This window comes from Carex rostrata, chromosome 32 (assembly GCF_964058835.1).
Source record: "Carex rostrata chromosome 32, lpCarRost1.2, whole genome shotgun sequence".
Taxonomy (NCBI): Eukaryota; Viridiplantae; Streptophyta; class Magnoliopsida; order Poales; family Cyperaceae; genus Carex; species Carex rostrata.
In genome coordinates this window covers 2,298,957-2,325,270 of record NC_135949.1, presented here as the reverse complement: position 1 = coordinate 2,325,270, position 26,314 = coordinate 2,298,957, and the positions used below count along the sequence as shown (strand labels likewise).

Below are 26,314 nucleotides of genomic sequence, written 5' to 3'. Positions count from 1 at the left end.
GATGACACTTTGCATCTGTGTTGATGATTAAAATCTCTTTAAAATAATTCGTGTACAAAATGTTCATTACACGTCATTCAACAATAAACTTGCACATGTGCACAATAAAAAAAAATTTAGTATAAAGAAGTTAAATCAAACAAAGATTTTGATAGTAGATCAGGTTGGGAAATAAATCTGGAATCGTAGGAACCTGCTTTTCCAAATCCAAACACTCATTTATTTAGAGATTCGTGCATGAAAATCAACTGTTTTTGAGATTCGTGTATTCTAAAATATTAATGGTTAGATTTGGAAAAGGAGGGTCCTACAATTCTTGTTGGAATCGTAGCAGATTTATTTCCGATCAGGCTGCAAGGCCTCAAATTTGAACTTGCACAAGAAAACTTGCAGAAGTGACAGTCATCTCTCCCAACACTCTTTATTCTTTAGGCCTGACTGTCACCTTTCACCTTTCAAAAAATGACCAATACGATGAGATTTTGCCCACTAAGGGTGTCGGAACGCTATCCTCTGCAGAGCTTTTAATTTGGTCCGTTCGTTTTGATCGGACAGATTAGATCAGATCTCAAAATTTGAGCCCCCTCTGATCTGGTCCGCCCAATCAAAACGACCAGACCAGATTAAAAGCTCCGCAGAGGATACTCTCCCCTAGGGTGTCAGGGAGTAGACCCCTTAAGAATGTCTACGAAAGACATCATAGACAAATAGGTAGAAAAATCAGTTCTTTAAAGCTACGGATTGGATTCAACATCTCTATTTTTAAAGCTCAAACAGTCAATCCGAACCATTAAACATAATATTTTCATATAAACATAATATTCATATGAAAATGTACTTCGAAATCAAATTTTATACTTTTCTAAAGAAAATTACTATTTTTTAAATAAATAAATAATCATTACTTTTGAATACTACATAATTTTTAGATCAAGTGATTTTCTATCCATCTTAAAAAAATAATAAAAAAATTCTAAAAGAATGTAAAATTTGGTCTCCTAGTATATTTTCGTATATTTCCATATGGAGATTATTTTTAACTATTCAGATTAGTTGTTTAAACTTTGAAACAGAGATATGGATCTATAGTATGAGTCGATCTGTAATATGCATATTACCATAGCCTCACTCTACTTTTTTTTTTATTAACCTTAGTTGATGACTTTAAAATAAGATGTTTGCTACTGTCATATTTCAATATAATTATTTTGATTTGGTTGCTTGGCTGGGTTGCGCAAATAGCCAAGTGTGACAGGATCAATGGTGAGATTGGGTCTATCTGAGCATATAAAGGATACAACTGCGATTTTTTCACTTAAATTGGTCGAAGAAGACTTCAATTGCATTAATAAAGCATCAAAGAAAGGGAGAGATCTCATTGCCATAATTGACGATTGTGGTGATGAATATAGAACCTAATTTTTTTTCCCTAAATTCTGCAAATTTTCTTGTGCATGTTCAATTTTTTTTTCTCCCCCAGTCCTGTGAAAGGTGTGCATCTCCGGACACCACCACTCGACTAGACCAGTAATCAGAGCTGCATCGATGTCGATACCAGCAATCCGGGCTATCTAATACAATCCCATAGTGCATAGCGCAGACTTGTACACCACGTGGTAGGGGATATGCATCCGATGGTGCCCCACGTTAAGCTGCTCTGGGGAATGCATTGATGTATCAATGTATTAGATTATTGATGTACACAAAAATATTTATTTAGTTAACTTATCTCCACTGAAGCAGAAATCACCCTGTGCTGCTCGTGGGCTATTGACGGGAAATCACTAAATCTCACCGATTGATCATTCGTCGGTGGTCCTCTGAAGTGCTCTTCGGCCGTGGGACCTCAGCACGAGACGACTGACCAGACTGCATCTCGTCCAGTTCTTGCCATACTATTTTAAAATATGACAAGGTTAACACAAATAAAAATTCAAAGGTAGCAAGTATAATGCATCCCAGATATGCGTGCCTTGTTTTTTTCTATTATGAGTCGCTAATGAGTCACAGAAACAAATATCGCAAATGGAGTAAAGCAAATAACAAATCAATGATGTAAAAAAAAGCGATAAATGCTAATAACAAGAAAAAGAATAATAATTGTGCCTACAAGCTAACAATCCATAAAAAATATGAAACCCAAAAATGATAGAACTATCTAACCTGAGGTGTACTTGTTGGGACGATATCAGGCCCTCTGTCACGGCAGAGCCACCTGCTCTGGCTCTGGCGGCATCTCCTTGTGTGGCATCTGAACCGGTTCAAAAAACTGCTCAGCTAGCTGTGACGGATCAAATGGTGCAGTGTCATGAACCTGCTGGGATGTCTGTGACTCAGGGCAATCATCGACAATGCATGGGGAAGTATATGGTGGAGCTTCCTACAATAACATAAATGTTACTAGCTAAAAAGATACTGTACAGTTTGAACCCGGTACAGAATATACAAAATTTATAAATTAGACATACCTGTCCTAAGCCTACGTAAGCATCGAAAGCGCTAATTGCCGCATCAAAGGCTGCTGATGAATATGCTGCGTCATCCACCTCTGCGCCGGCAATGGAGTGGAAGCAATGGGTGCACTATCACAAGACGAGATATCTGACAAATTATCCGGGAGGCCAGCCCGATGTAACATGTTGTGGAGCTGTGTCTCATACCCGGCATCAACCAAAATCGGAGCAGTCCTGCAAAGCATGATCTTGCCAAATTTCTTCCACCCTCTCGTAAGCACTAATTTGATAGAGAATGCAACATTTTTTATGCTCCTTAGTGTCTACAAAACATTAAAGATGTATTACAATAAATAAAGCTTGTAGTATTATTACTTGCTAATTATGAAATATAAATGAGTAGATTGACTTACAATGCGTGCAAGTGGTGGTCCGCTAGGAATGTAGCCATGTGTACCGTACTCATCCCGTGCTACAGGTATCGAATCAGCAAGGCCATCACCTATCGCCCCGTGTAGAAAGACAGTGAATGCACAATTGTCCTGGAACCACATCCTATAATACCTGTAAAATTCATGTCAGATATGGTATTTACCAAAAAGGAATGTGCATATTAATGTGTAATTTTGACGTAATACCTTGTAGATCGGGGATCGTACGGTCCAGTAGCTGGTACCATCCAACGTTGAGGCTCCATCGTGTAAGCAATGTACGTGCTGTGGACTATACTCCAATCCTTTCCACGCGTAGCGCCATGACGTGTGTGTAGCCGACTCCACTCGTCCTGGCTGATTGGATCCATCGGGGGTGGAAACTGCTGGTATAGCCCGAACTGTCTCATGACTCGATCCGGATAGTAATGCTCCACTACCGAGAAATGGATCAGAGGTACCCGGGCCATCCAGTACTCTCGTTCAGTGCGACAAATGGATGGTAACTGTTGGAATGTTGCCTCATATGGTTGCCAATCCACAAGGTCATCAGTCAAACACTCGATCTGACTTCGGAAGAAGGTCACACCCATAGTAGCCCCATGCGGGGTGCTAACATATGTGTGCTTGGAGCACCACATGGCTCCAAAAGCAGGGCATGACTCGAAGTCTGGGACTCCCCAGGCTGGCGTCCACCCATTTAACCGTGGTCTCGGGCGGGCAATAGACAATCTTGACCAAGACCAATGCTGGAGCAAAGCGCACGGTCCGATGAATGTCTTGTATTTGGATTGTGCTGCCATGCACAATCCCCGATAAAGTAAGGCCAGGACCGCTGCACCCCAATTTACCCGTCTCGGGTGCTCCAAATCCCGCAGTAAATGCAAGTATACAAGCGGAACTGTATCACCCGAAGAATCTGGGAACATCCAACAAGCTAACATATCCAGAATGTACGCTCGTGTATACCGGTCAATCTCCTCATCGGTGGCCGCCTCACCCAACCCCGCGAATCGTCGTCGTAACTGGGGTAGGCTGATAGCATACTGTGAAACTCGGTAGGCGTCACCAAACTTCCTCTTCTTCTGGACCCCGTCATCCGGGGTCAATCCCAACAACTCCCCTATCAGGCTGCCGTACTCGCCGTACTCTACCCCCGTAAGAGGCTCTCCTGTAATTGGCAATCCCCACAAACAGCTGACGTCTTGTAGGGTCACTGTCATCTCACCCACCGGCAAGTGGAATGTGTGTGTTTCGGGCCGCCAACGTTCTATCAGACCCGAAATCAGGCCAGCATCAATAATGATGTTTGTCATCTGTGACAACTGGTACAACCCAAGCCGCCTCAATGCAGGACCAATCCTCTGGTCGTACGGCACATGCTTCCAGTTGTGACGAACTGTCGTCCCCTCTGTAGACTGCATAAATTAAAAAAAAGAGAGAATAATTAGGTTAAATTAATTATATCTTCTATATATGAAATAATTTACTGAATTGTCAAATTTAATCTTACAAATTTCGACGCAGCATCTATCTTGTGCTGAACGAGAGGCATCCATAGAATGTCACTAATAGTCCGGTCGTCATCATGCTGGTGAAGAAGAGATGATACATCATCATTATACGTGTTGATAACCTCATCCGGTGTAAGTGTAGGCTGTGAAGAACTACCTGCCTCCATCCTGATCAAATAACCAAAAACAATATCTAATTCTGCTTGAATATTAGTTGTTGCTAAATTTATAATGTTGGTATTATTTTGATAGAATTTCAGTACAATTTTGGTACAATTTTAGTAGTATTTTTGTTAGAATATTGTTACATTTTGTCCTAATTTAGTATAATTTGGGTATAATTTAGGTTCTATTTTGGTAGAATTTGTCATAATTTTGGTAACAACATTATGATACAATTCTGATCCATTTTTTGGTAGCATTTCGATACAATTTGGTGTAATTTGGATATATAATTGGACAACCAGTGGTGTACAATTTTGATTCAATTTAGAATAATTTATAGACATATTTCGGTCAACCATTGATCTACTATTGGTATCTAATAGGTCTACATTTTGATACTAAATTTTTCTGCAATTAATTAATTTAAATTTAATCCAAAGTAAAAAATACTAACTTGACATGTGGGAAGCAATCCATAGAAAAATCCAAAATAGATTGGTATGGTAAATGTAAAAAATGTATAGTAGGGTTGGTTTTCTCTCTCCTCCCCCTCTTTTATAATAAAAGAGGTACGCATACTAGATTTGTGCACCTCTGTGCCTCCCATTTGAGGGATGCGTAGATCTAGTCCACGTATCTGCTATGTTTCGAGGTTTTTTAAAAATGCCGGCTACATTTCAATTTTGATTTATTTTTTAAATGCAAAGAAAAAATTATTCGGCTAGGTTGGTACCTCTTTTGATGTATTTTGCGGGATAGGGCTTTGTTGTGTAGCCTCTTGTTTTTTACATTGGTCTGGCCTGGCTTCCTTGGACCCTGGATAGGAGGGAAATAAACAAACATTGTTGTCACTATTATTATACAAGGTTTTTAAACTTTTAATGCAAAACCAATGGTACTAGAATACCACTACTAGAAAAAAAATTGCAATAGAATTACCAAATTAAATTTGTTCATAAACAACAATTCTGCATTAGAATTCAAAAAATGAACAATTAAACTAATAATAGAATGCAGAATTAATTATATACTTTTCTACTGAAACTAATGCTTCAACTAAACTCTAGAATCAATTAACTAAAAAGGCAAAACAAATCCTTCAAGCTAACTACATGTACAGTTCACAACAACTAAAGGATATTAATAAATAGCTAAAATTGAATGCCATTATTAACAACAATATATGTCCATACTCTTACAATAAAAAATTGCAGCAAATTTATACAACTCAAACCATTTCATACGATACCAGTAAAACTAGAGGCATGGGGGATAACCTGAATATGATGAAAATCACCTTGTGTTGATGCTGCCGCTGTGTCACCAGCCCCTACCAAGTAAGGAAAATTGGTTAAGCGAGGCAAGGAGAGAGAAAGGCTAGAGTGGTGGTCCAGGGAGAAGATCAGAGGAAGAACAGGGTTTTGTTGGGTCGGAGTTTAGGAAACATGTTGGAACTTGAGAAGTCAGGAGTGAAAAATAGTAGGTGGCAGCCATCACCACATTAAAAAGTGAGACTCTGACATCGTTAGTTGTTGCGTTGAATAAGTTCATTGCTGGAAAAGCTTAACATGACAAAGCAGACTTCATGGATTTGCCTTTGTTCATTGAAACAAGAATCATCATTCATATACCAAATATTTGGTCATTGTCAATTTCCTCATCATAACTTCAAATTTGATATTTCCACTTTCATTTGATATCCAATACCTGATGGGGTTTGTGTCTCCAAATTCCTTGGAAGGCTTCCCTGCGGGGCCATCTCTGCCGGTGATCTGTCTGATACCTCATCTTCCCTGTAATTCCGATCCATTTGCTGGGCCTCCATTTGTCCCACTCCATGGGTATATGTCTCAGCTGTTCCACTCACAAGTGGGACCGTCTCGACCTCAATGTTACATGCCTTGATCGATTGGCCGGGTTTCTGGTTCATGTTTTGAGGCTTCTTATGCAGTGGCTTATCTGTAATTTGGAATCCAGGTGGCCCCATTTCCATCGACTCAGAGACGAATGGTAATGGAGGTGGAGACGGTGGTAGGTCGAGGTTTCCACATCCAGATTCTGATACCAGAAAATGAACCGCCAGCTGTGGTGAAGGAGGCGCTGCCTGAGACTCAGAGAGGACTTCGTCAAGAGCTTCAATTTTCACTGGAGCCGAGTGTGCTTCGTTGTCATTTTCCATTGGGTTTGGTTCCAGCGGTGTTTGCCTGGAACTTCGAATCTAACGGACTCAAGAGCGAAGGTTAAATTTTACAAGAAATTGTGGAATGTTATGGATTTGGGAATTGGGAGCCGAGCTTGCGCCCAGAAACGAAGAGACGAAGAGGGTTTATGCTTTTTGTAAAAAAGGTTTTGGGGAGAATAAATCTGCTGTTATTCCAAAGTAATAACAGGAATCTGTTATTCTGATTCGAACCGTTGATCTTTGTTAAGATCACGCATGAGAAAACTTGTCCATTAAGATTCGTGTATGAGAAATTTAAATGGATGGGATCGGAATAACAGGTTCCTGTTATTCCATTGGAATAACAGCAGATTTATTTTCGTTTTTGGGAAGTGAGAATAAGGAGTCGGATTAATGAGACGAGACTAGACTCGCAAGTCGCAACACGACAAAAAAGAAAACAGCTCCTAAAATGGATTTACATCTTTAAAAAAACCCAGGAATTTATTTAACTAAATTTCCTCTTTTGATACATGGAGTAAATTAAAGAACCTCATGAACTTCGAAATGGTTTTTTATTTGTAATTTCAAATTATACTGTTTCATATTATCATATATGCATATCGAGAAATATAAATAACACTTTTTTTTTGGATAATATGTAGATAGCACTCTTAGTGTTCACAGTCAGTGTTTGGCATGCATTAAAGACATGGTGACCCCTTTGCACCTCAGAATCAGTGTTTGGCATGGTTAAATCTGAACTATTTATTTTATATTTGAATAAATTTTAAAACAGATTCTCTATATTTTAAATAGATTTTGAAAAAGTTTTGACTCGATTGAAAATGTAGATATTAAATAAATTTTCGATACTCTACATTCAGATTTCAGATCTCCTAAAGTAACTCAACCTTTGAGTTTGCATTCCACCTAAGACCGAATTGATCCGAATTCCTATGTCCATGGCCATAGCCGACGAAGCTCTGGTAAATTTTTTTTTTTTTTGTTTGAAAACTTGGTAGTAGCTATCAAGATTCCGCTAAATGAAACAGTTTCAAAAACATAGATGACTTGAAAAGGAAATCTCTTCGTTTCTTTTTTCCTTCCCAAAAGGTTTTCCGGGGATAATCAAATTTGCAAATGAAGATCGAGTGACCTATAAAGCATCAAGGTAAGGGGAGTAAGTAGATTGATCTCAATTTCTTTGCTTCATCCATCAAATCCTGTGCTAACTGTGACTTCCACTGATTGAGCGTACGGCGTATGTACTTGATCTCAACAATTTCAAGTCTCTTGCATTGAGATATCACCAAGCTCCTAAAACCGCAAATAAATTTTTGTTTAACTATGAAGGAGACAGACTAAGTTTACAAAGAAAGTTATAGTAAGGAAAAAGAAGTACACAGTCACGTTCTTGCACTGATGTAAGCTTCTTTAAATTAGGCGACCATGCTAAGATCCAAGTTAACAACTTAGAAGCACAACACATGCAGAAAGCAACACCAATCGTAAGTTCCTGCAGATTCTGAAAATTTGGCAATTCGGGCAGCACAACTCTTTCCTATGTTCAGCCAAAATACAAAAGAATTGTCAAAATAAAAATTGGACCATTGTGCAGTAGGTATTTCAGCCGAGCTCAGCATTCAAATGCGCCAATTTTCTTTTTTTGCTCAGTACACATCAGATGATTAGAGTTTGAAAGAACTAGAGTTTCACTAAAGAACTTGATATACATACCTGAAGCTGTGCCAATACAACTTGTATCTCAAGAATTTCAACATTTACAAGGCCACTTAGGAAAGCACCCAATTCCTCCCAGCATGAGATCGTCGTAGAAACAACTTTGTGTGCAAAGTTGAGGGATGGCAAATGGGTCCAGATTGGGGCTAGCATACTTTCACATATCAACTTCAGGTGGGGAGCCAATTTTATAAAGGGGAGTGCTATTCTACACGCAACAATTCTAATAATGAGCGCTCACAGAATTTTATTTTACTTAATTCCAATTTTACCCTCCAACACTCTCTTTCTTCAATTAACGCTTCAATTAACACAGAAAAGAAAAAGTTCCCCTTCTCTTCCTGACCTCCTGCTCAAATTCATATCTTCCAAAATACAATTAACAATTTAGATCGTTCAACAGATTACCTCCTCTCCATTCTCTCCCGCCGATCTCCTCTCTCATCGTTGCTGAGACTATACTGCACAGTTCGTCCCAATTGCAATTTTTTTTTATTTGTCCGAATCGCCTCTGGTACCAGCCAGGTCATCTAACACCTAGTACTGAGCCGATACTGGAAACTTTGATATTCATTCATCATTTTTGGGTTTTAGTTAGTGCTTCAGTTTCATACAAGTGTCAGAGTTTAATTTGGGGATAACACATAAGTTCAAGCCAAGAAATCCATTAAATTGATCTCATGTTACAGGTACAATTGTGATGATATACTTGTTAGGTATATTATTTAACAACGTACAGAGTAAATAACTGGAAATTTTAAATACCAAATTCCAGAAATTGAAAGTGTTAGGGAAAAAGGAGCGCTACATTGGAGAAAGCATCGACAAGGTGAAGTTTTCATCTGATTAGAATTTGATGGGCCAAAAGGAGATTATTGTAAGATATGTCATTTATATCCTAGGAACTTACTGTTTTTTCCTTCAGATATATGCTAGTCTAAACTACAGTTTTGTGCTCTGGTCTTGGTACTTTCCAATGTCAACTCAAAAGGATATATTGAACAAAGAATGATGTCTTCTTCATTTTACCAGCGCAGTCAAATTCAGAGAACCAAATCAAGTGCAGGCACAAAATGAACTAACAACAATAGACAATTTATTTATTAAATATTCAAGGCTAGCTGGACAAACTTAACATACTATATTCATCCTCTCTTACTAAATCACAAATTTTAAAATTATCATAACCATTTCTTGTTTGAGGACCGTCATATATACTGCTTTATAACCACCGTCGCCAAGATAATGACCATACTGACAAATGAATTATTCGAGTTCAATTCGACGAGATTAAAAATTCGTGATTCGGGAATAATTCAGGTATAATTGGAGAATGATTCAGAATTATCCAAACTAGAGACCTCACTTCTACAAGAGAGCAAAAAAAAAAACAAAAAAAAATGTTTTGAGAAAAATTTATGAATTATTCGGATTTAATTTGGTCAAAGTTTGATCAACTGAATAATTCAACATTCGGTTGCCATGCTAGACTCCGCGCTATTATCTTGTGATTAAAAGCAACAAGTCTTCCAATCGATTCATCAAATTCAAAATTCCAACCTTTCATTTAAGTCCCTCTAACAAGAGAAACTTACCAAATTTAGTGCATTCACTTTCTTCTTGTGATTACAAGGCCGCTGGTGCACCCCCTCGTAAACCAAAACATTGTCACACTGAAAAAAAAAAAAGAAGCGAAAATGGGCCACACCCTTGTTTTCTTCTTCTTCTTCAAAAAAAAAAAAAAAAAAAATAACACTACTATTTCCAAACACGTCCAGTTTTAGTTACCAAAAATCAAGCCAAGTCTGATTTAATCTAAATCCGGCTCAGTTAAACTGATATAGGACGTTCAGAGTCTAATTTTCACATTAATCTAACCACTTCTCTAAAGTAACTCAAAAGTTGGACTTATAATCCAGAGTCTAATTTTCACATTCACAGTCAGTTCACATTCTCGGCTTGAATTATTGTTGATTCTCTTCTCCCCCTCCGACACCTCCCCCACTAGTCATTCTATTTGATGAACCCTCCTACAAAGCAAATAGAAGAAATATAACATGTAAGTAAAAAATATCCAACATTATTGTACCAATGTCAATAATCATCTCAAATTAATGGTATGTTGTGAAACTTACACCAGGATCGGGCATCGGGATGCCATTGTGCTTGAATAGCGCATCGAAACACCTTTTGTTGAAGGATGTATCTCCAACTACCTTTTCCAGTTCAGCTTTGTACAATTTCTCTTGAGCTTCCATGTCCTTGGCATATTTCTCATGTGCAGCTGCTAACTCCTTCGCAACTAAGTTAGCCACCTCTGATTGTGTGAATTTTCTTTCGCAATCTTCCGCAGAGGTGGCTGTGCTCTTGGTAGGATTTGATGCCTCAATTACCTCCAATTCTCGATTGGCTTTGGACGTCCTTGACTTGTTGCCAAAGCCGAATAACCGGCCTTTCTTCTCACCTTTGGCAGCAAGCTCCCATAAAGCTTCTTCAGTCATTGTACTCCCATGCTTTTTTCTAAGTTCAACATACGCGACCTTAAAAGAGTACAAAGAAGTGGTTAGACTTTTACCGAAAAGTATATTTTAGAGATTGCAGTTAATGACTATTCTTTTATAATTTAGAACAACATGCACATTTTCTTCATGCATAAGTTTAATTGAAAATTTTTTAGAGCTTGATTTCTTCATGCATGTCTATGATACCAGCTCAAAAATTGAAACTTCGCTGTTCTGTGATTTATACAACTATATTTTTGACAAAAGTTTTGTAGAATGAGGAACTTCATTTTATAAAACTAATACCAGAGGCACAAAGCGCAAGTATATTCTTGGTCTGGTAACTATGCATGACACAAGTATGGAACAAGGTTAAGCACATAAGATTGTTTTTGTTATTGTAAATTGTCTTACCATGGTGTCGTGTGCTCTCGTGTTGACATAAACCTTGCTTTCCCCAATTTTCTTCATGTGGGTTCGATCAAATACTTCCTTCAAGTCCACAGGTGCTCCCTTCTCAGATATCTATAATTTAAATAATTAAAACAAGTAAATGTCAGTGAAAAATTCAACACATTAATTAAGCAATTTTACTCCATCTTGAATAGTTGGGTTATAGTTTTTAAATTGGTAATTATTTAATAAAAAGGCAATACCATCGCTTGCTTGTGTCTGAATGTGCTCCTAGAACCCCCCACATAACTGGGGTCACGACCCTTCTTGGTTCTGTTATCACGGTTGGTGCTCGATTGATTCTCCCATATTGGACTAGCCCATATATTGCACAGCCCCTCCCAAATTTCTACATTATTGCACCAAATTGGAGGATGTTGTTTCCATACCTCCTTATCTTGTTGATATTTATCATCCAACACGCTCCTTGTATCGGACAGACAACGGCTGTATGCCTCTACAGCTATTCCCTCAAAGACATCAAGGCACCGCCCGACATCTTCCCCCTCTTTCCATGAATATCGCTGCAAGAACTGCCTTAAGATTTCTAACCTGACCCTTGATGGAAACATGTTGTAAGACCTATATGGTCCTGGAAGGTTCGCCAATGTTAGAAGCCTTACTGTGGAAATCACTTTTTTGCACAATGGCTCCGATGTGAACTCCCTGTCTCCCACCACCATCAGCACTGGTCTGTCAGCTGGTCCAGCCGGGTCACGAGGCTTGGCCAGACCTCGCCCATTCCTCACTTCAGGCTTCCCATTCCCCTTCGTACTTCTCTTTCTCTTGCCAGCTGCAACTCCCAATTCTGGGTTATCAAGTTCTAGACCGTTCAGTTTCCATGCCTCAGGTACCTCTCGTAGAGAACGACGCAAAACACACCTCCTTCTACCATCATCCTGAAACACCCGTTCAGGAGTGCTTGACTGGTCTGAAGTGACCGGCAAACATGTACCTGAAGTCAGGCTTATAATTAAATTTGAGGTTTTGCAAAAATCACCAAAGGTTCCAATTTTGTGGTAAGAGGCAGAGGAAGAAGAAATGATGAGAGAAGGCCCAAAAAAGCGTTAAGTGATGATTTAACAAGGAAGGAGAATCTAGAGGCCAACTAACAATCATAGTTCTATTAATGATTTACATGAGATTAATTTGACTTAATTGAACTTTTTCGAAATACTAAGCAAACTTTGAGTTTTCATGGCGAAATATCAAATAATGAGGTTCCCAGGTGAAATATCTAACAACAGAAGTTTGGTAGGTGGATGATCAATTTATCTAAATAGACATGTTTACTAAACCATCTACATAAACAGAAAATAATTTTATATAAATTAGAGTGGGACCCACCCGAAGGAGTATCCCGAGTTATCGTTCCTCTTTGACCTTGAGATGGGGCTTGTGTCTCCAAATTCCTTGGAAGGCTTCCCTGTGGGGCCATCTCTACCGGCGATCTATCTGATACCTCATCTTCCCTGTAATTCCGATCCATTTGCTGGGCTTCCATTTGTTCCTCTCCCTCAGTATCTATCTCAGCTGTTCCACTCACAAGTGGGACCCTCTCGACCTCAATTTTACATGCCTTGATCGATTGGCCAGGTTTCCGATTCATGTTTTGAGGCTTCTTATGCAGTGGCTTATCTGTAATTTGGAATCCAGGTGCGCCCGTTTCCATCGACTCAGAGACGAATGGTAATGGAGGTGGAGACGGTGGTAGGTCGAGGTTTCCACATCCAGATTCTGATACCAGAAAATGAACCGCCAGCTGTGGTGAAGGAGGCGCTGCCTGAGACTCAGAGAGGACTTCGTCAAGAGCTTCAATTTTCACTGGAGCCGAGTGTGCTTCGTTGTCATTTTCCATTGGGCTTGGTTCCAGCGGTGTTTGCCTGGAACTTCGAATCTAACCGACTCAAGAACGAAGGTTAAATTTTAGAAGAAATTGTGGAATGTGATTGATTTGGGAATTGGGAGCCGAGCTTGCGCCGAGAAACGAAGAGACGAAGAGGGTTTATGCTTTTTGTAAAAAGGTTTTTGGGGGAAAAAGGGAAAATCTGCTGTAGGTCCAAAGGAATAACAGGAATCTGTTATTTGGATTTGAACCGTTGATCTTTGTTAAGATCACGCATGAAAAAACTCGTTCATTAAGATTCGTGTATGAGAAATTTGAATTGATGGGATCGGAATAACAGGTTCCTGTTATTCCATAGTATAACAGGAGATTTATTTCCGTTTTTGGGAAGTGAGAATGAGAATTGAGGAGTCTGGATTAATAAGACGAGACTTGACTCGCTAGTCGCAACACGACAAAAAATAAAACAGCTCCTTGTACCAATTTATTTAATAAGACCAACCCAATTACCCAAACTATGTTGGGCTTGAATAGAAAAAATGCCGATAAAATCTTCAGAGAAAAGTTTTACCAATTTAATAAGACCAATTTCCAAACTATTTTGGGCTTCATTGCAAAAAGGACACGTGACTGTTGAATTTGAAAATTGTGTCCAGGAGAGAATAACTATTATTATTACTGTTCCATACATAAAGAAACTGTTAACTCTCCAATACATAAAGAAATTGTTCACATGTTCATAAAACTTGGAATTTGAAATTAAGATTTATTGTAAAGATTTAAAATTGTGAACAGGTGGTCTGATGAACCTACAAGAAAAATAATATCACTAGTTACGGGCTAATGTGAGAGTTTGTAGGGAATAAAACAATTGCATATCAGATAAAAGAAACACCGATTTTTTTTATTAATATCTCTAAAAAAATAAAAAATTACAAAAATGCTTGGACCACCAGACAAACTTTTTTTATTTAAAAATAAGGTTCATGTTTTTGAAAATCAATCTTTAATTTAATAAACACAAGTGATCTGCGTTATTAATGGAGTTCATGTTCCCAAAAGAAAATTTCATATTCCAAAGAATCAAATAATTAATTTGTATAATCTGCGTTAATTGAAAATAAGTCTTTTAATGAGGTTCATGTTTCCAAAAATCTTTTCATTTCCCAAAAGATCAAAGAATTTAAATAAATTAATTAATGTGATTTCTGATCGAATAGAATGTATTCAAACTCAAATTTTACTGATAATATATACGAACTTATGAGGAATAATATATAAACATAATCCTATATATTTATACAACCACAATTATTACAAAACATTTTAAATGCCCAATTATTATTCAATATCTTCCAACTTATAACAAAACATTTCAAAAGAATTAAATGATCAATCAATCGTTTTAATTGAAATTGTTTTGCCCTGTATCATATATACATTGAGTGCACACAAGTATAATTATATATAACAAAATATAAACAAATATCATGCAGTATATATTGACAAATATAAAAAATTTGAGTTAACGCAGATTATAAATCCTTTGGGAAATGAAAAGATTTTTGGAACATGAACCTCATTATAAGATAGATTATTTTCAAAAACATGAACCCCATTTTAAAATAAAAAGGCATGTGAGACAAATATAATAACCAACAAAACCAACTAGACTTTGTCGTTTCATTTGCAAGTTTATACGTCATGTAAATAATCAGAACCGCCAGGAATTTTTTTTTTTAAAAAAAAAGTGGGCATATTTGTAATTTTTATTTTTCTAAGGATATTAAAAAAAAATCGGAAAGAAACATGTCATAAAGAAAAAAAGGAATTGAATCAAAATTTTCATAAATGTGAGCAATTTTCTTTTAAATGCTTCAACAAGTATAAACCATGATAGGTTACTATCGGACTCGGATCGATACAGTATGATCCTAATTTTCCAATTTAAGAATATTAAAACTCTTAGAGATTTAAAAATGTCAATTATTGAGAATATTGGATCACTTGAATTATTAGCATAAAATGAAATGAAAATACATATAGTCATATTTAATTATTCTATATTTTTGTCACTTGATTCAGCTTATCATCAAGGAATTCAACTTTGATCCAGCTAGCCTTAACTTGTTGCAAAAAAAAAAAAAAAAACACTATTTTCATATTATTTAATTATACTATCTATTTGTCTATCATAAGATGAAGCTCGTGTCAAAAATAAGGTCAAATTTTTTTCTCCTAGTCTGCACAACTTACAAAATCAAATTGACAAAAATCTTTAATCTATATGCAACTTACAGCACAAGACTCGTTCTGGCATGAACCTTCAAAAAACTTTGCCTATCTCAGCTCATTTTTGGCTTACTTAGATTTCATTATGGTTATACGTACTCATTTGAATTACTTAAGTAGATAAATACCAAATAATATAAAATTTAATGTAATTTATCCAAATATTATAAATTTATTGGATGGATATAGGGCTACACAAAAAAGTTCATAGTTCGTGATTCGATTTGAGTTTGATTCGAAAAAAGTTCGCAATTAATTCGATTCGAAATTAGTTTGTTCTGAAACAAATCAAATTAGTTCGGTTCGAATCTTATTCAAATCAAACTGGATATAATTCGTTCGAAATTGGTTCGCAAACTATTTAGATTCGAATCTCAAATAATGCAACTAATGGATTCAACCATCAATTTTTTAATAATGCAGAAACCAAACTTATATTAAACCTCAAAATTGTTAATATAATAATAACTTATAATAGAAAAAGAGTAAAGCTCCTCTACTTTGCAAAGCACAAACAACCCTTTGTGCTTTGCATTGTGATCCCTTGGATTGCCTTCTAGATTCGTGCAATATCCATCTGATCAGATCTGAAAATGTTGCTGAAAAATTAAATGGACCCTCCAGCTAACATTTGAACCGCTCTTTTCTTTCTCCCAGCGACAACGCTCCCTTTATTTCTCTCTCAATTTGGCGATTTCACTCCCAGCGACAGCGCTCTCACAGACCCTAGGTGGCAACCACCTCTCTCACGGACCCAGCGGCGACTAGGGTTTCGAAAGCAACATTTAGCATTATTTTGCATGAAGTTTTACATTGATTTAAATGATATTAAACTATGCTAAACTGTCTCTCCATTTAGTATCTAACATTTACTTATATTTGTTGAAAATATTTTACACTGGTACATGATGCTTATGGCATTAAAATCTGAACTCAAAATGGTTGGTACTAATTTCAATTATAACTCAAGATGGCTGATACCAATTGTAGTTAATTAGCTTCAAACAAGTTTGATTCCAGCTTAATTAAGATGGTACTAATAAAAAAAAATGCATTCATGTACATGACAAGTTTCAAAACAACTACGATTAAAATACCAATCGAATAAATAAGCACTTCGATTAGGCACATATTGTAAAACGAACATGTTTCAAAATAATTTAAATATTCATTGCATCATTATGTCAACTAGTTTGGCCAAATTAGCGAGCATTACATATTTTAAGCACATGACATGCATTACATCACGAAAGTAGCATAAAGTACTAATTTTGGCCAAATGGTCTCTAAAAATGCAAATACCAGTAAACCAACCGAACAAGAATTGAACTTCGAATATATCTGCATATATCAAAGAAATAGCACAATTACTAAAATTATCAACTCTAACAAAAAGAATTGAACTTCGTACAGTACTTTTATAATAATTGTGGAAGCAAGTAACAAAAAGTTTAAATTGAGCGTGATAAAAGAAATACGAAGCAAGCAGAAACATAATAATACTACACAACTGTTTTAAGGATGGCCGAAAAACATTCCTCAACAAATCACCCGTAAAGGTATACAAAATATTTCTGTTCAAACCCCCACATTTCGGGGGTATACTGTTCCTCACAAAAAGAAAAACAACTCAACAATTTCGCAATTCTAAGTATCGCGCTCTGCACAGTTGCTTTCAAGTCCATATCACCAATCGTCCTGAGTTCGGACACTAAGCATTCCCTTCTGCATTTGCAACAATCAAATAACAAAGTTATAACCTCCACTTTTTGAATACTGAATGTTAGAAAAAACAACAAGTAGCATAACGTTTTACCTCCGGTATTGGCGACACCTCTGTCAACATTTCGTTTTTTTAATTTCCGCTCGGGCTTTTTGCAATGTCATCCTCGTTTTACCTCCGGTAACCCCAGGTGTTAGAAAAAACAATCAAATAACAAAGTTATAACCTCCACTTTTTGAATACTGAATGTTAGAAAAAACAACAAGTAGCATAACGTTTTACCTCCGGTATTGGCGACACCTCTGTCAACATTTCGTTTTTTTAATTTCCGCTCGGGCTTTTTGCAATGTCATCCTCGTTGGTAACCCCAGGTGTACTAGTCTCGGATGAAGTCTCCCCATCGGTTTCTTCCGAGTCATTACTATTCTCTTCCATTCCTTCCTCCCCATACCAGCCATACTCAGCGTTTGTCTCCAACAAGTTGGTTGGCCATTTCGCAACATGCCGCCACACGTGCGGTACAGCAATGCCGTCATTTTCACACAATTCTATCATCTCGGGAACCTGTGCACCATCCGGAGTAAGAAGCTTATCTCCATCTCTCTTCCACTTATACCCGCTTAAAGATTTTGGGCCAGCCTTCGCGTCTGCAGGCGCCGCGAATCCAAAATGTTCAGGAGTAAATGGATAGTGCTGGGCTATAATTGACAGCTGATTGTATAAGAAAGCTTTTACCATGTCCATCATGGACACCATAGCAGCACTTTTAAAAGCATTACTTTCCAAAAAGCTGTTGAGAAAGTTAGGCAAATGCTCCTCCATCTAGCCTTTCAGCTTTTCCAATTCAGCCTTTGACCGGGACAGCTCTGCCTTTTACCGAGTCAATCCTGCTCTCTTCTTCGACAAATCTGAGGCCAACTCATGATTCGTCATTGCCAACTCCTGATTCCTCTCCTCCAACTTCTTAATCTTCTCCACCGAGGTAGTAAATTTCCTTTCAGCTTCCTTGTTAATCTCGGACAACTTGGCAATCTCGGTCTCTTTGGCTTCGACTGACTTCTTCAAGTTTGTTCCCCTTATAATTTCCAGCTTCAAGTTGTCTTCCAATTTATTAACCTTGCTAGTCAGCTCGCTGATAGCCAACTTGTCCTTTCTCGAGGAGAACGCCTTGAGGCCTACTTCTAACTCGGCCTGTTTGACTTGGAGAGCCTCATCAGCCTTTTTAGTAATCCCACCTGCCTTATCTCCATCCAAGGCGCGCGCAAAAATACACCCGGCTATGAGCAAATGTCCGAGACCACGATTCATGGTGGCCTCAGGATCTTCTGCCAATTTTCATCATGAATTAGTTGACACCCAAAGATTTCATCAGAAAGACCGCCCGAGTATGCATAAGTACCGTCAAATTAAGCAATAACAGGAACATGTACTTGAAGTTAGGCTTATAATTAAATTTGAGGTTTTGCAAAAGTCACCAAAGATTCCAATTTTGTGGTAAGAGGCAGAGGAGGAAGAAATGAAAGTGTTAACATGAGATTAATTTGATTAAGTAAAATTTTTAGAAATACTAAGCAAACTTGAGTTTACATGGCAAAATGTCAAATAATTAAGTTCACCGAAGTTTGATAGGTCCACCGAAATAAGAATAAAATAATTCAAATTAGAGTGGGACCCACCTGAAGGAGTATCCTGAGCCATGGTTTCTCTTTGTCCAGTTGTATCACTTCCAGATGGGGCATTTGTCTCCAAATTCCTTGGAACGCTTCCCTGCTGGGCCTCCATTTGTTCCTCTCCATGAGTATCTATCTCAGCTGTTCCACTCACAGGTGGGACCGTCTTGATCTTAATTTTACATGCCTTGATCCATTGATTGGGCTTCTGGTTCATGTTTCTCCGCTTCTTCAGTGGTGGCTCATCTGTAATTTGGAATCCAGGTGGGCCCATCTCCATCGACTCAGAGATGAGTGGTAATGGAGGTGGAGACGGTAGTAGGTCGAGGTTTCCACATTCAGATTCTGGTACCAGAAATTGAACCGCCAGCTGTGGTGGAGGAGGAGCTGCCTGAGACTCAGAGAGGACTTCATGAAGAGCTTCACTTTTCACCGGAGCCGAGTGTGCTTCGTTGTCATCTTCCATTAGGTTTGATTCGAGCGGTGTTTGCTTCGAATCTAACGGACTTAAGAACGAAGGTTAAATTTTACAAGAAATTGTGGAATATTATTGATTTGGGAATTGGGAGCCGATCGAGCTTGCGCCAAGAAACGAAGAGACAAAGAGGTTTTATGCTTTTTGGAAGAAAGGTTTTTGGGGGGAATAAATCTGCTGTTATTCCAAAGGAATAACAGGAATCTGTTATTTGGATTCCAACCGTTGATCTTTGTTAAGATCACGCATGAAAAAACTTGTTCATTCAGATTCGTGTATGAAAAAATTGAATGGATTGGACCGGAATAACAGGTTTATGTTATTCCATTGGAATTTGGAATAACATCTCGTTTTACCAATTTAATAAGACCAACCATACCCAAACTATGTTGAGCTTGAATAGGAAAAATGCCCATAATGATAAGGTTTCTGAGCCCATGCATAAGATCTTCAGAATATTAAAACAAAACTTTTTCTAATTTAATAAGACCGATTCCCAAACTATTTTGGGCTTATTTGCAAAAAGGACACGTGACTGTTGAATATGAAAATTGTGTCTAGGAGAGAGAATGACTATTATTACTGTTCCATACATAAAATATTTAAATATGAAAATAAGTCTTTTAGGGCGTGTTCGGCCGACAAATGGGAATGGGCGCGGGCGCGGGATTTGAACTGAAAAACACTGTTCCCGTGGGAAAAAAAAAATTCAGTTGAACTGAATTTTTTTTTCCCACGTGAATAGTGTTCGGGCCGAACACGCCCTAAAAGATCAAAGAATTTAAATAAATTAATTAATGTGATTTCTGATCGGATAGAATGTATTCAAACTCAAATTTTACTGATAATATATACGTACTTATGAGGAATTACCTAATACATTTCGTTCCCAATCTCGGAGCAACATGACAGGAAGAAATATATATATATATATATAAAAACATAATCCTATATATTTATACAACCATCTTCTTATATACATCTTTTATATAGTTTATAAGTAGTGTTTGATTGAAAGAATAGTAAATCCGATAGATCAATGCTCATCTCTTTATATAATAGGGAGATGGAATTTTAATTTACTTAACTGGATGCATGCTGTGTGTTAAAAACATTTCTATAGATGTTATGTTTGTACCTGGACGATGATTATAATTAAATCTGACAATAAGTTATTTGAACAATACTGGTAACTATTTGAATTTTTGTTATATGCATTAATTTTGGATCCTATGCTCGTTGAAAGCAAATTCGATGGACACAGTAGCCCTCCAATTTGTTTATAAATCCGTGTGCACGAATCTTAGCCCGGAACGTGTACGAATTTTAAAGCATATAAGATGGCTCTCATACCCATATCGTGACACTACTCTATCTCTACCACAGGAAAAGAAAACAAAAAAGAAAATATAAATCAGTCGATTCTTCCTGCACATAGGTGCCACTCAATAAAATTTTGATTGCTCAAAATACTATTTTTGCAGAGGTGCCACTCAAAATACTAATTTTACTCCAACTTTTTTTTATGGTTACAAATGTGCCACTCAGTAAATTTTTGATTCCGTCAAGACCCACAAGGTTTGAAAATATAAAAAATTTCCACATAAAAAATAAACAATTTTGCATGCTGCTCAATACACAATTAATAAATATATTTCTTTCAAACATAATTTTTTTTCAACGTTCTTTCTTTTAAACATTATTTCTTTCAACGTTATTTGTTTATTTCATAATTTTTACAATTTTTCTACATTATTTTTTTTCAATAGACTAACTTAAATTACTAAAAATAAATTAAATAAAAGATGAGTAATAACATCACGTGTACTATGACATGACTTGATCACAATGTGACTAACGTACCATGACCAGTCGTGTGTTGTGTCATTTCTCGTAATTTTGATCAGGGAACAACGTGTTACGTAAAAACTTAACTTGATTACAGCACGGCATGACACTTGCATACAATTCAAGTCACGATGTAATAGTAACTCAACCCCGAGTCTTGCAATTAACTATGTTATCAATATCATGTAGCTAACTGTATTAATTATTCTTAATTAATTTGTACAAATTTGTAAGAAAATAATACAAATGGCACAAATTTTTGCTTCAACTTTCTCTACCACTACAAATTGTATATTTATTATTGTAGAACATAAATATATATATATATATATAGAGAGAGAGAGTTAGGCTGGGGTGCTATGGATAGCATAGTGGCCTCCCGTGCTACGGCTCAATATTCAAGTTTTCAAAATTCAAACGGTCGATCCGAACCGTTCATTGTTTAATCCATATTGAAATGTGCTTGGAGACCAAATTTTACATTTTTTGAAATTTTTTTACTATTTATTAAGCATTTTTGAAACCGCTGTTTTCCAGTGGTGCAGAATTTTAATAAAAACAGCGATTTTGAAACCATCTTAATAAATAGCAAAAAAATTCCAAAAAATGTAAAATTTGGTCTCCAAGCACATTTCAATATGGATTAAACAATGAACGGTTCGGATCGACCGTTTGGATTTTGAAAACTTGAATATTGAGCCGTAGCACGGGAGGCCACTATGCTATCCATAGCACCCCAGCCTAACTCTATATATATATAGATATATATATATATATATATATATATATATAAGAATACTTTGACAAACGAAAATTCTAGTACTCTCTGTCAATCACTCACTAATATTATCAACTGCAGGTATAAAAAACAATTATGATCTAATTTTTATTTGAACTGCAACTAGAGTACTGGATCCATTAGTTTTGAAAAAGAAATCAACACTACTACAGAATTGATGATTATACACGGTTAAAAATTAATGTTAATGATGCACGGATCTGCAACTGTATACAATTGCATATAGTATATAAAAGTGTTGAAAAATTGTATACTCTTCTAAACTGTACTATATGTTTTTTTTTTCTAAAAATGGGGTGCGGAAATAATATTTGCAAAACATTCACACAGTTTTTAAATTAAAACAATGTGGGTAAATATTACAAATACAAAATTTTAAATTAAAACAATGTATGTATATCTTTTAAACATATATTTTTAAATTAAAACTGTGTGAGATTCTTATTTTTTTACACACAAAATTTGAGTTGCTTTAGAGGAAACAAATTAAATAAAGTTGTAGATATTAAATACTCAATCCACTATTCAGCGAGCGAGCGAGACTTTTCTGACACAAAAAATTAAGCGGCCATGCCTGATGAGAAAGATACCGCATTTCCACCCAAAATTAAGCGACAATACTTTTTATAGTGTAGAACAAATGCGGCTCTGATACCGCTTTCCTTGCACATTTATAGTTTGACTATACTTCTAAGTAATGGAATGTTTCCTATTGGGATCCTCAAAGGGGTTACTAATTAAGGATGGCGGTGTAGAATATGGTTCTTGGTGAATCGGGTCAGATACCTCCTTGAAGTGACCCGCTACAGTAATATATTCCCGGATGCTGAGAGGGTGAGCTATGCATGGAAGGTTTTAATTCACTTTGACGTGTAATTATTGAATTTTTGTTGTCATGAACTTGTATATGTCTTAAGAAGAAAAACTGTAAAATACAATTTATATATATTTTGCAAATCTAGTCAAACATATAAATAGAATATTATAGCACAAGCCAACACACTATACCGTAGTAAAAAAAATAAATATATAATTCTTTGTATTTGAAAAAAATAAACTCACAACGAAGTAACATGAATCACCCCTTGATATGTTCCTGTTATCTTACAAAGTGCAAACACCATTGGTTAATAGTTTTTACATATGACATTGTGAAAAATGACTAGTGCCTGTCTACATCAGTATATTTTTACGTCATATTTGCATTGTGAAAATATGACCATAAGCAACTTTTTAATGGTTTTAATGCAAAACCGGTGGTACTAGAATATCACCAACTCTTCAGTCAGACATATATATATCCACATTTGAGGCTGCCTTGCATAGTTTAGAAAAGATAACATAGGTGTATAAAAAAGTATTATAATGCAGTACAATCCTAGTGAACTTGCAATCATAATGGTTCTTAAAACATTTAAATATACAGTTTCCAATCCGAATAACAGTTCCCTTTTCTACCCATCTTTGATCCTTACTTCCAGTGAACACTGATGCATGCACCAACAGCGAATTACCTTTTCATAGATCTTAACTAAAAAATGATAGTAAGATCAACATAATGATGCATCAAGGAGCATTGCAAACAAAAAAGAAAAATAACAATGAATAATGACAACTCTAAATCAAACTCTAACCTGTTTGAAAGGCCTCCTGTGATAGGATGCGATCACATGGTAGTCTTCCGATCTGGTGCATCTGATAACGTGCTTCCACTTTCGCACCGGCACAATGCGCCAAGCATGCAACTTTTGGGTTACTTTGATTTTTTATATTTGGTTTAACCATACAAACTGCAATTTAATTGATATTTACTTGAATTACTTTGATTTTTTTTTTCTATATTAGATTCGACTGATATATATCTTGATATATATTTCTATTCAGTAAAAGCTCAAGTATCCATTTTACTTTGTTTGGCATTCTCCAGCCATCATCAAGGCAATCACACATCAAATGATATATAAAGAAGAAAATATTATAAAAATAGGTATACATTTACTGAATAGGGATAAGCTCAAATACTTTTCTCATGCATGCATTTTTTTAGCATTTGTCATTGCCTCTCTGTCCTCATAGGAATAGGGAATATATGGTCATATATGGACTGAACCTCGATATATCATTGTACGTAAATTAAAACAATGTGTGTAAATTTTACAAAAACAAAATTTTAAATTAAAACAATGTATGTATATCTTTTAAACATACATTTTTAAATTAAAACTGTGTGAGATTCTTAATTTTTTTACACACACTTTGAGTTAATCTAGAGGAAACAAATTAAATAAAGTTGTAGATATTAAATACTCAATTCACTATTCACCAAGCGAGACTTTTCTGACATAAAAAATTAAGCGGCAATACCATGAGAAAGATACTGCATTTGCACGTAAAATTAAGCGGCAATGCTTGTTATAGTGTAGAAGAAATGCGGCTCTGATATGGCTTTCCTCATACATTTATAGTTGATGTGACTATACTACTCAGTAATGAAATGTTGAGGGATCCTCAAAGGGGTTACTAATTAAGGATGGCGGTGTATAACATGGTTCTTGGTGAATCGGGTCAGATACCTCCTTGAAGTGACCCGCTACAGTAATATATTCCCGGATACTGAGAGGGTGAGCCATGCATGGAAGGTTGTGGTTGTGGGTCCCTGTGTGGTGAGTTTGTTTTGGCAGTATGTATATATATGGAACTAGCAACGACAATGAGGGACAAATTAATTTGTACAGAATTTTAACAACTTTGAAATGTCACATCGGTAACAAATAAACAATTTTAAATACTACTTCTTTAGATTTCGTGCTATTATAATTGTCACATTCTCATCGATCCGTGCTATAGATTTATATCTCTATTTACATCAAAATATATATGTCTAGGACCAAAGTGAGAGCTATATATCATGCATGTCTATTCTTTTAAAGCAGAGAATATCACTTCACCCCCTTCTCTTTTTTTCCTAATTAACATACCCACTATATATATATCCCCCTCATTCTTCAGTTATTTAAGTACAGAGGAATTAATGAGGAGCAGCCGCACATTCCGGCTGTTTCTTTGGTCATTTTTCTGTTTGGATGTCATTTGAAAATATTATCTCAAAAGTCTCCTTTTTTCTCTAATCTCTAACACTTTTTGTTCTTTCCTCATATTGCAAAAGCAAAAATTCAACAACAAAATTTCAGTAAAAAAAAACATATATATTGGCATATCTAAATTAATCTTGATTTCTCAAATTACAACTTACTAAAAATCATTTATCGTATGCAAGCGTTGATAGGCAAATTAATTAATCTTGATTTCTCAAATATTCTGACGAGAACAAAATCAAACCATATATATATATTTTGGTTCCTTTATTTGTTTATGCACAATGTTGTAGGAGAATGGCGAGGACATTTTCTGAAAGACCACTGGAACCCTGTCCCTCAGTACCTAAAGCTATGGTCAATCTTGACATATAGAATTTGATAAAAAGGTTCTTCTTATACTCTTTATGGACCCGGTAAAGATCTGTTTCTGCTTGTGAAATGTGAAGGAACCCATTCCTAATGTTGAGAATGTTATCTCTTTGTTTTACTTACAATGATCAAGCCGATTGGGGCTAGCATACTTTCACATATCAACTTCAGGTGGGCAGCCAATTTTATAAATCGCAAGTCGATCGGTTCCATCAAGGAGTGGAAGAGAGGCAAAGTGCATGGTTCTTCCCTTTTGGTACGTTCCAGGTTTTTCTCATATGATTAATGTACGATTTGTAATATATATATATAAAAGTTAGTTTTAAATTCTAATCTCGTCAGATTGAAGATTGTCACAACCAAACAATAGGATTGACAACCCGCCGCGCTCATTAGCGCAAGGCGATTCTATTTTAATACACAACACATACATACATTACCAATGACAAGTAGATAAGCCACAATACATGAAGTACTTTTTTTTTTAAAAGTGTCATGAGTTATATGTAACAAAACAAATCGATATAAATCTGATACGGTATAATAAAATACAAATGAAATACCATAGCAGATTTATCGGAAACAACATATACTTTTATTGTGGCAAATTCCGCAATCTTTGAGTTTGACATCTCACCTCGGCATCTTGCGCTACGTACCTGGAACCCATAAAGTGGAACGGTGAGAGATTGAAAATCTCTTAGTGCGGTATTCAGTTCCAGTCGAGTTATCCTCATATTCGACCAACTGAAACCAAAACAACACCGAGCACC

General features: G+C 36.3%; 2 protein-coding genes across 4 annotated transcripts; both read right to left on the bottom strand.

Moving 5' to 3' along the window:
* Nucleotides 1–1,119: 1,119 nt before the first annotated feature.
* Nucleotides 1,120–18,995, bottom strand: LOC144547942 (serine/threonine-protein phosphatase 7 long form homolog). 3 transcript variants are annotated; one of them, XM_078296629.1, is made up of 9 exons: nucleotides 12,769–13,402; nucleotides 5,841–5,893; nucleotides 5,297–5,379; nucleotides 4,398–4,566; nucleotides 3,092–4,302; nucleotides 2,867–3,017; nucleotides 2,469–2,733; nucleotides 2,164–2,380; nucleotides 1,120–1,895 (listed from the first exon to the last, which is right to left on the bottom strand). In XM_078296629.1, exons 1-7 carry the CDS (start codon nucleotides 13,277–13,279, stop codon nucleotides 2,539–2,541), a joined length of 2,373 nt encoding a protein of 790 aa, XP_078152755.1. In that variant the 5' UTR covers nucleotides 13,280–13,402; the 3' UTR covers nucleotides 1,120–1,895; nucleotides 2,164–2,380; nucleotides 2,469–2,538. The 3 variants fall into 3 exon arrangements, with proteins under 3 accessions (XP_078152755.1, XP_078152754.1, XP_078152756.1); XM_078296628.1 differs by having other exon boundaries at nucleotides 1,121–1,895; nucleotides 2,469–2,776; XM_078296630.1 differs by lacking the exon at nucleotides 12,769–13,402 and adding an exon at nucleotides 18,959–18,995 and having other exon boundaries at nucleotides 1,123–1,895; nucleotides 2,469–2,776.
* LOC144547730 (uncharacterized) lies at nucleotides 10,432–12,620 on the bottom strand. The gene is made up of 5 exons (XM_078296433.1): nucleotides 12,608–12,620; nucleotides 11,625–12,376; nucleotides 11,383–11,493; nucleotides 10,603–11,007; nucleotides 10,432–10,497 (listed from the first exon to the last, which is right to left on the bottom strand). The coding sequence occupies exons 1-5, from the start codon at nucleotides 12,618–12,620 to the stop codon at nucleotides 10,432–10,434; spliced, it is 1,347 nt and encodes a 448-aa protein (XP_078152559.1).
* Nucleotides 18,996–26,314: the final 7,319 nt, after the last annotated feature.

Excerpts from the sequence above, each read along its gene's own strand:
- LOC144547942 (XM_078296628.1), bottom strand. The coding sequence starts at position 13,279 with ATGGAAAATGACAACGAAGCACACTCGGCTCCAGTGAAAATTGAAGCT. Across the intron at positions 5,380-5,840 it reads GTGATTTTCATCATATTCAG|GGTCCAAGGAAGCCAGGCCA; the intron begins GTTATCCCCCAT and ends CCTCCTATCCAG. Across the intron at positions 4,567-5,296 it reads CGCAAAATACATCAAAAGAG|GATGGAGGCAGGTAGTTCTT; the intron begins GTACCAACCTAG and ends TTATTTGATCAG.
- LOC144547730 (XM_078296433.1), bottom strand. Across the intron at positions 11,008-11,382 it reads CGAGAGCACACGACACCATG|GTCGCGTATGTTGAACTTAG; the intron begins GTAAGACAATTT and ends TACTCTTTTAAG. Across the intron at positions 10,498-10,602 it reads TCCCGATGCCCGATCCTGGT|GAGGGTTCATCAAATAGAAT; the intron begins GTAAGTTTCACA and ends TTTGCTTTGTAG.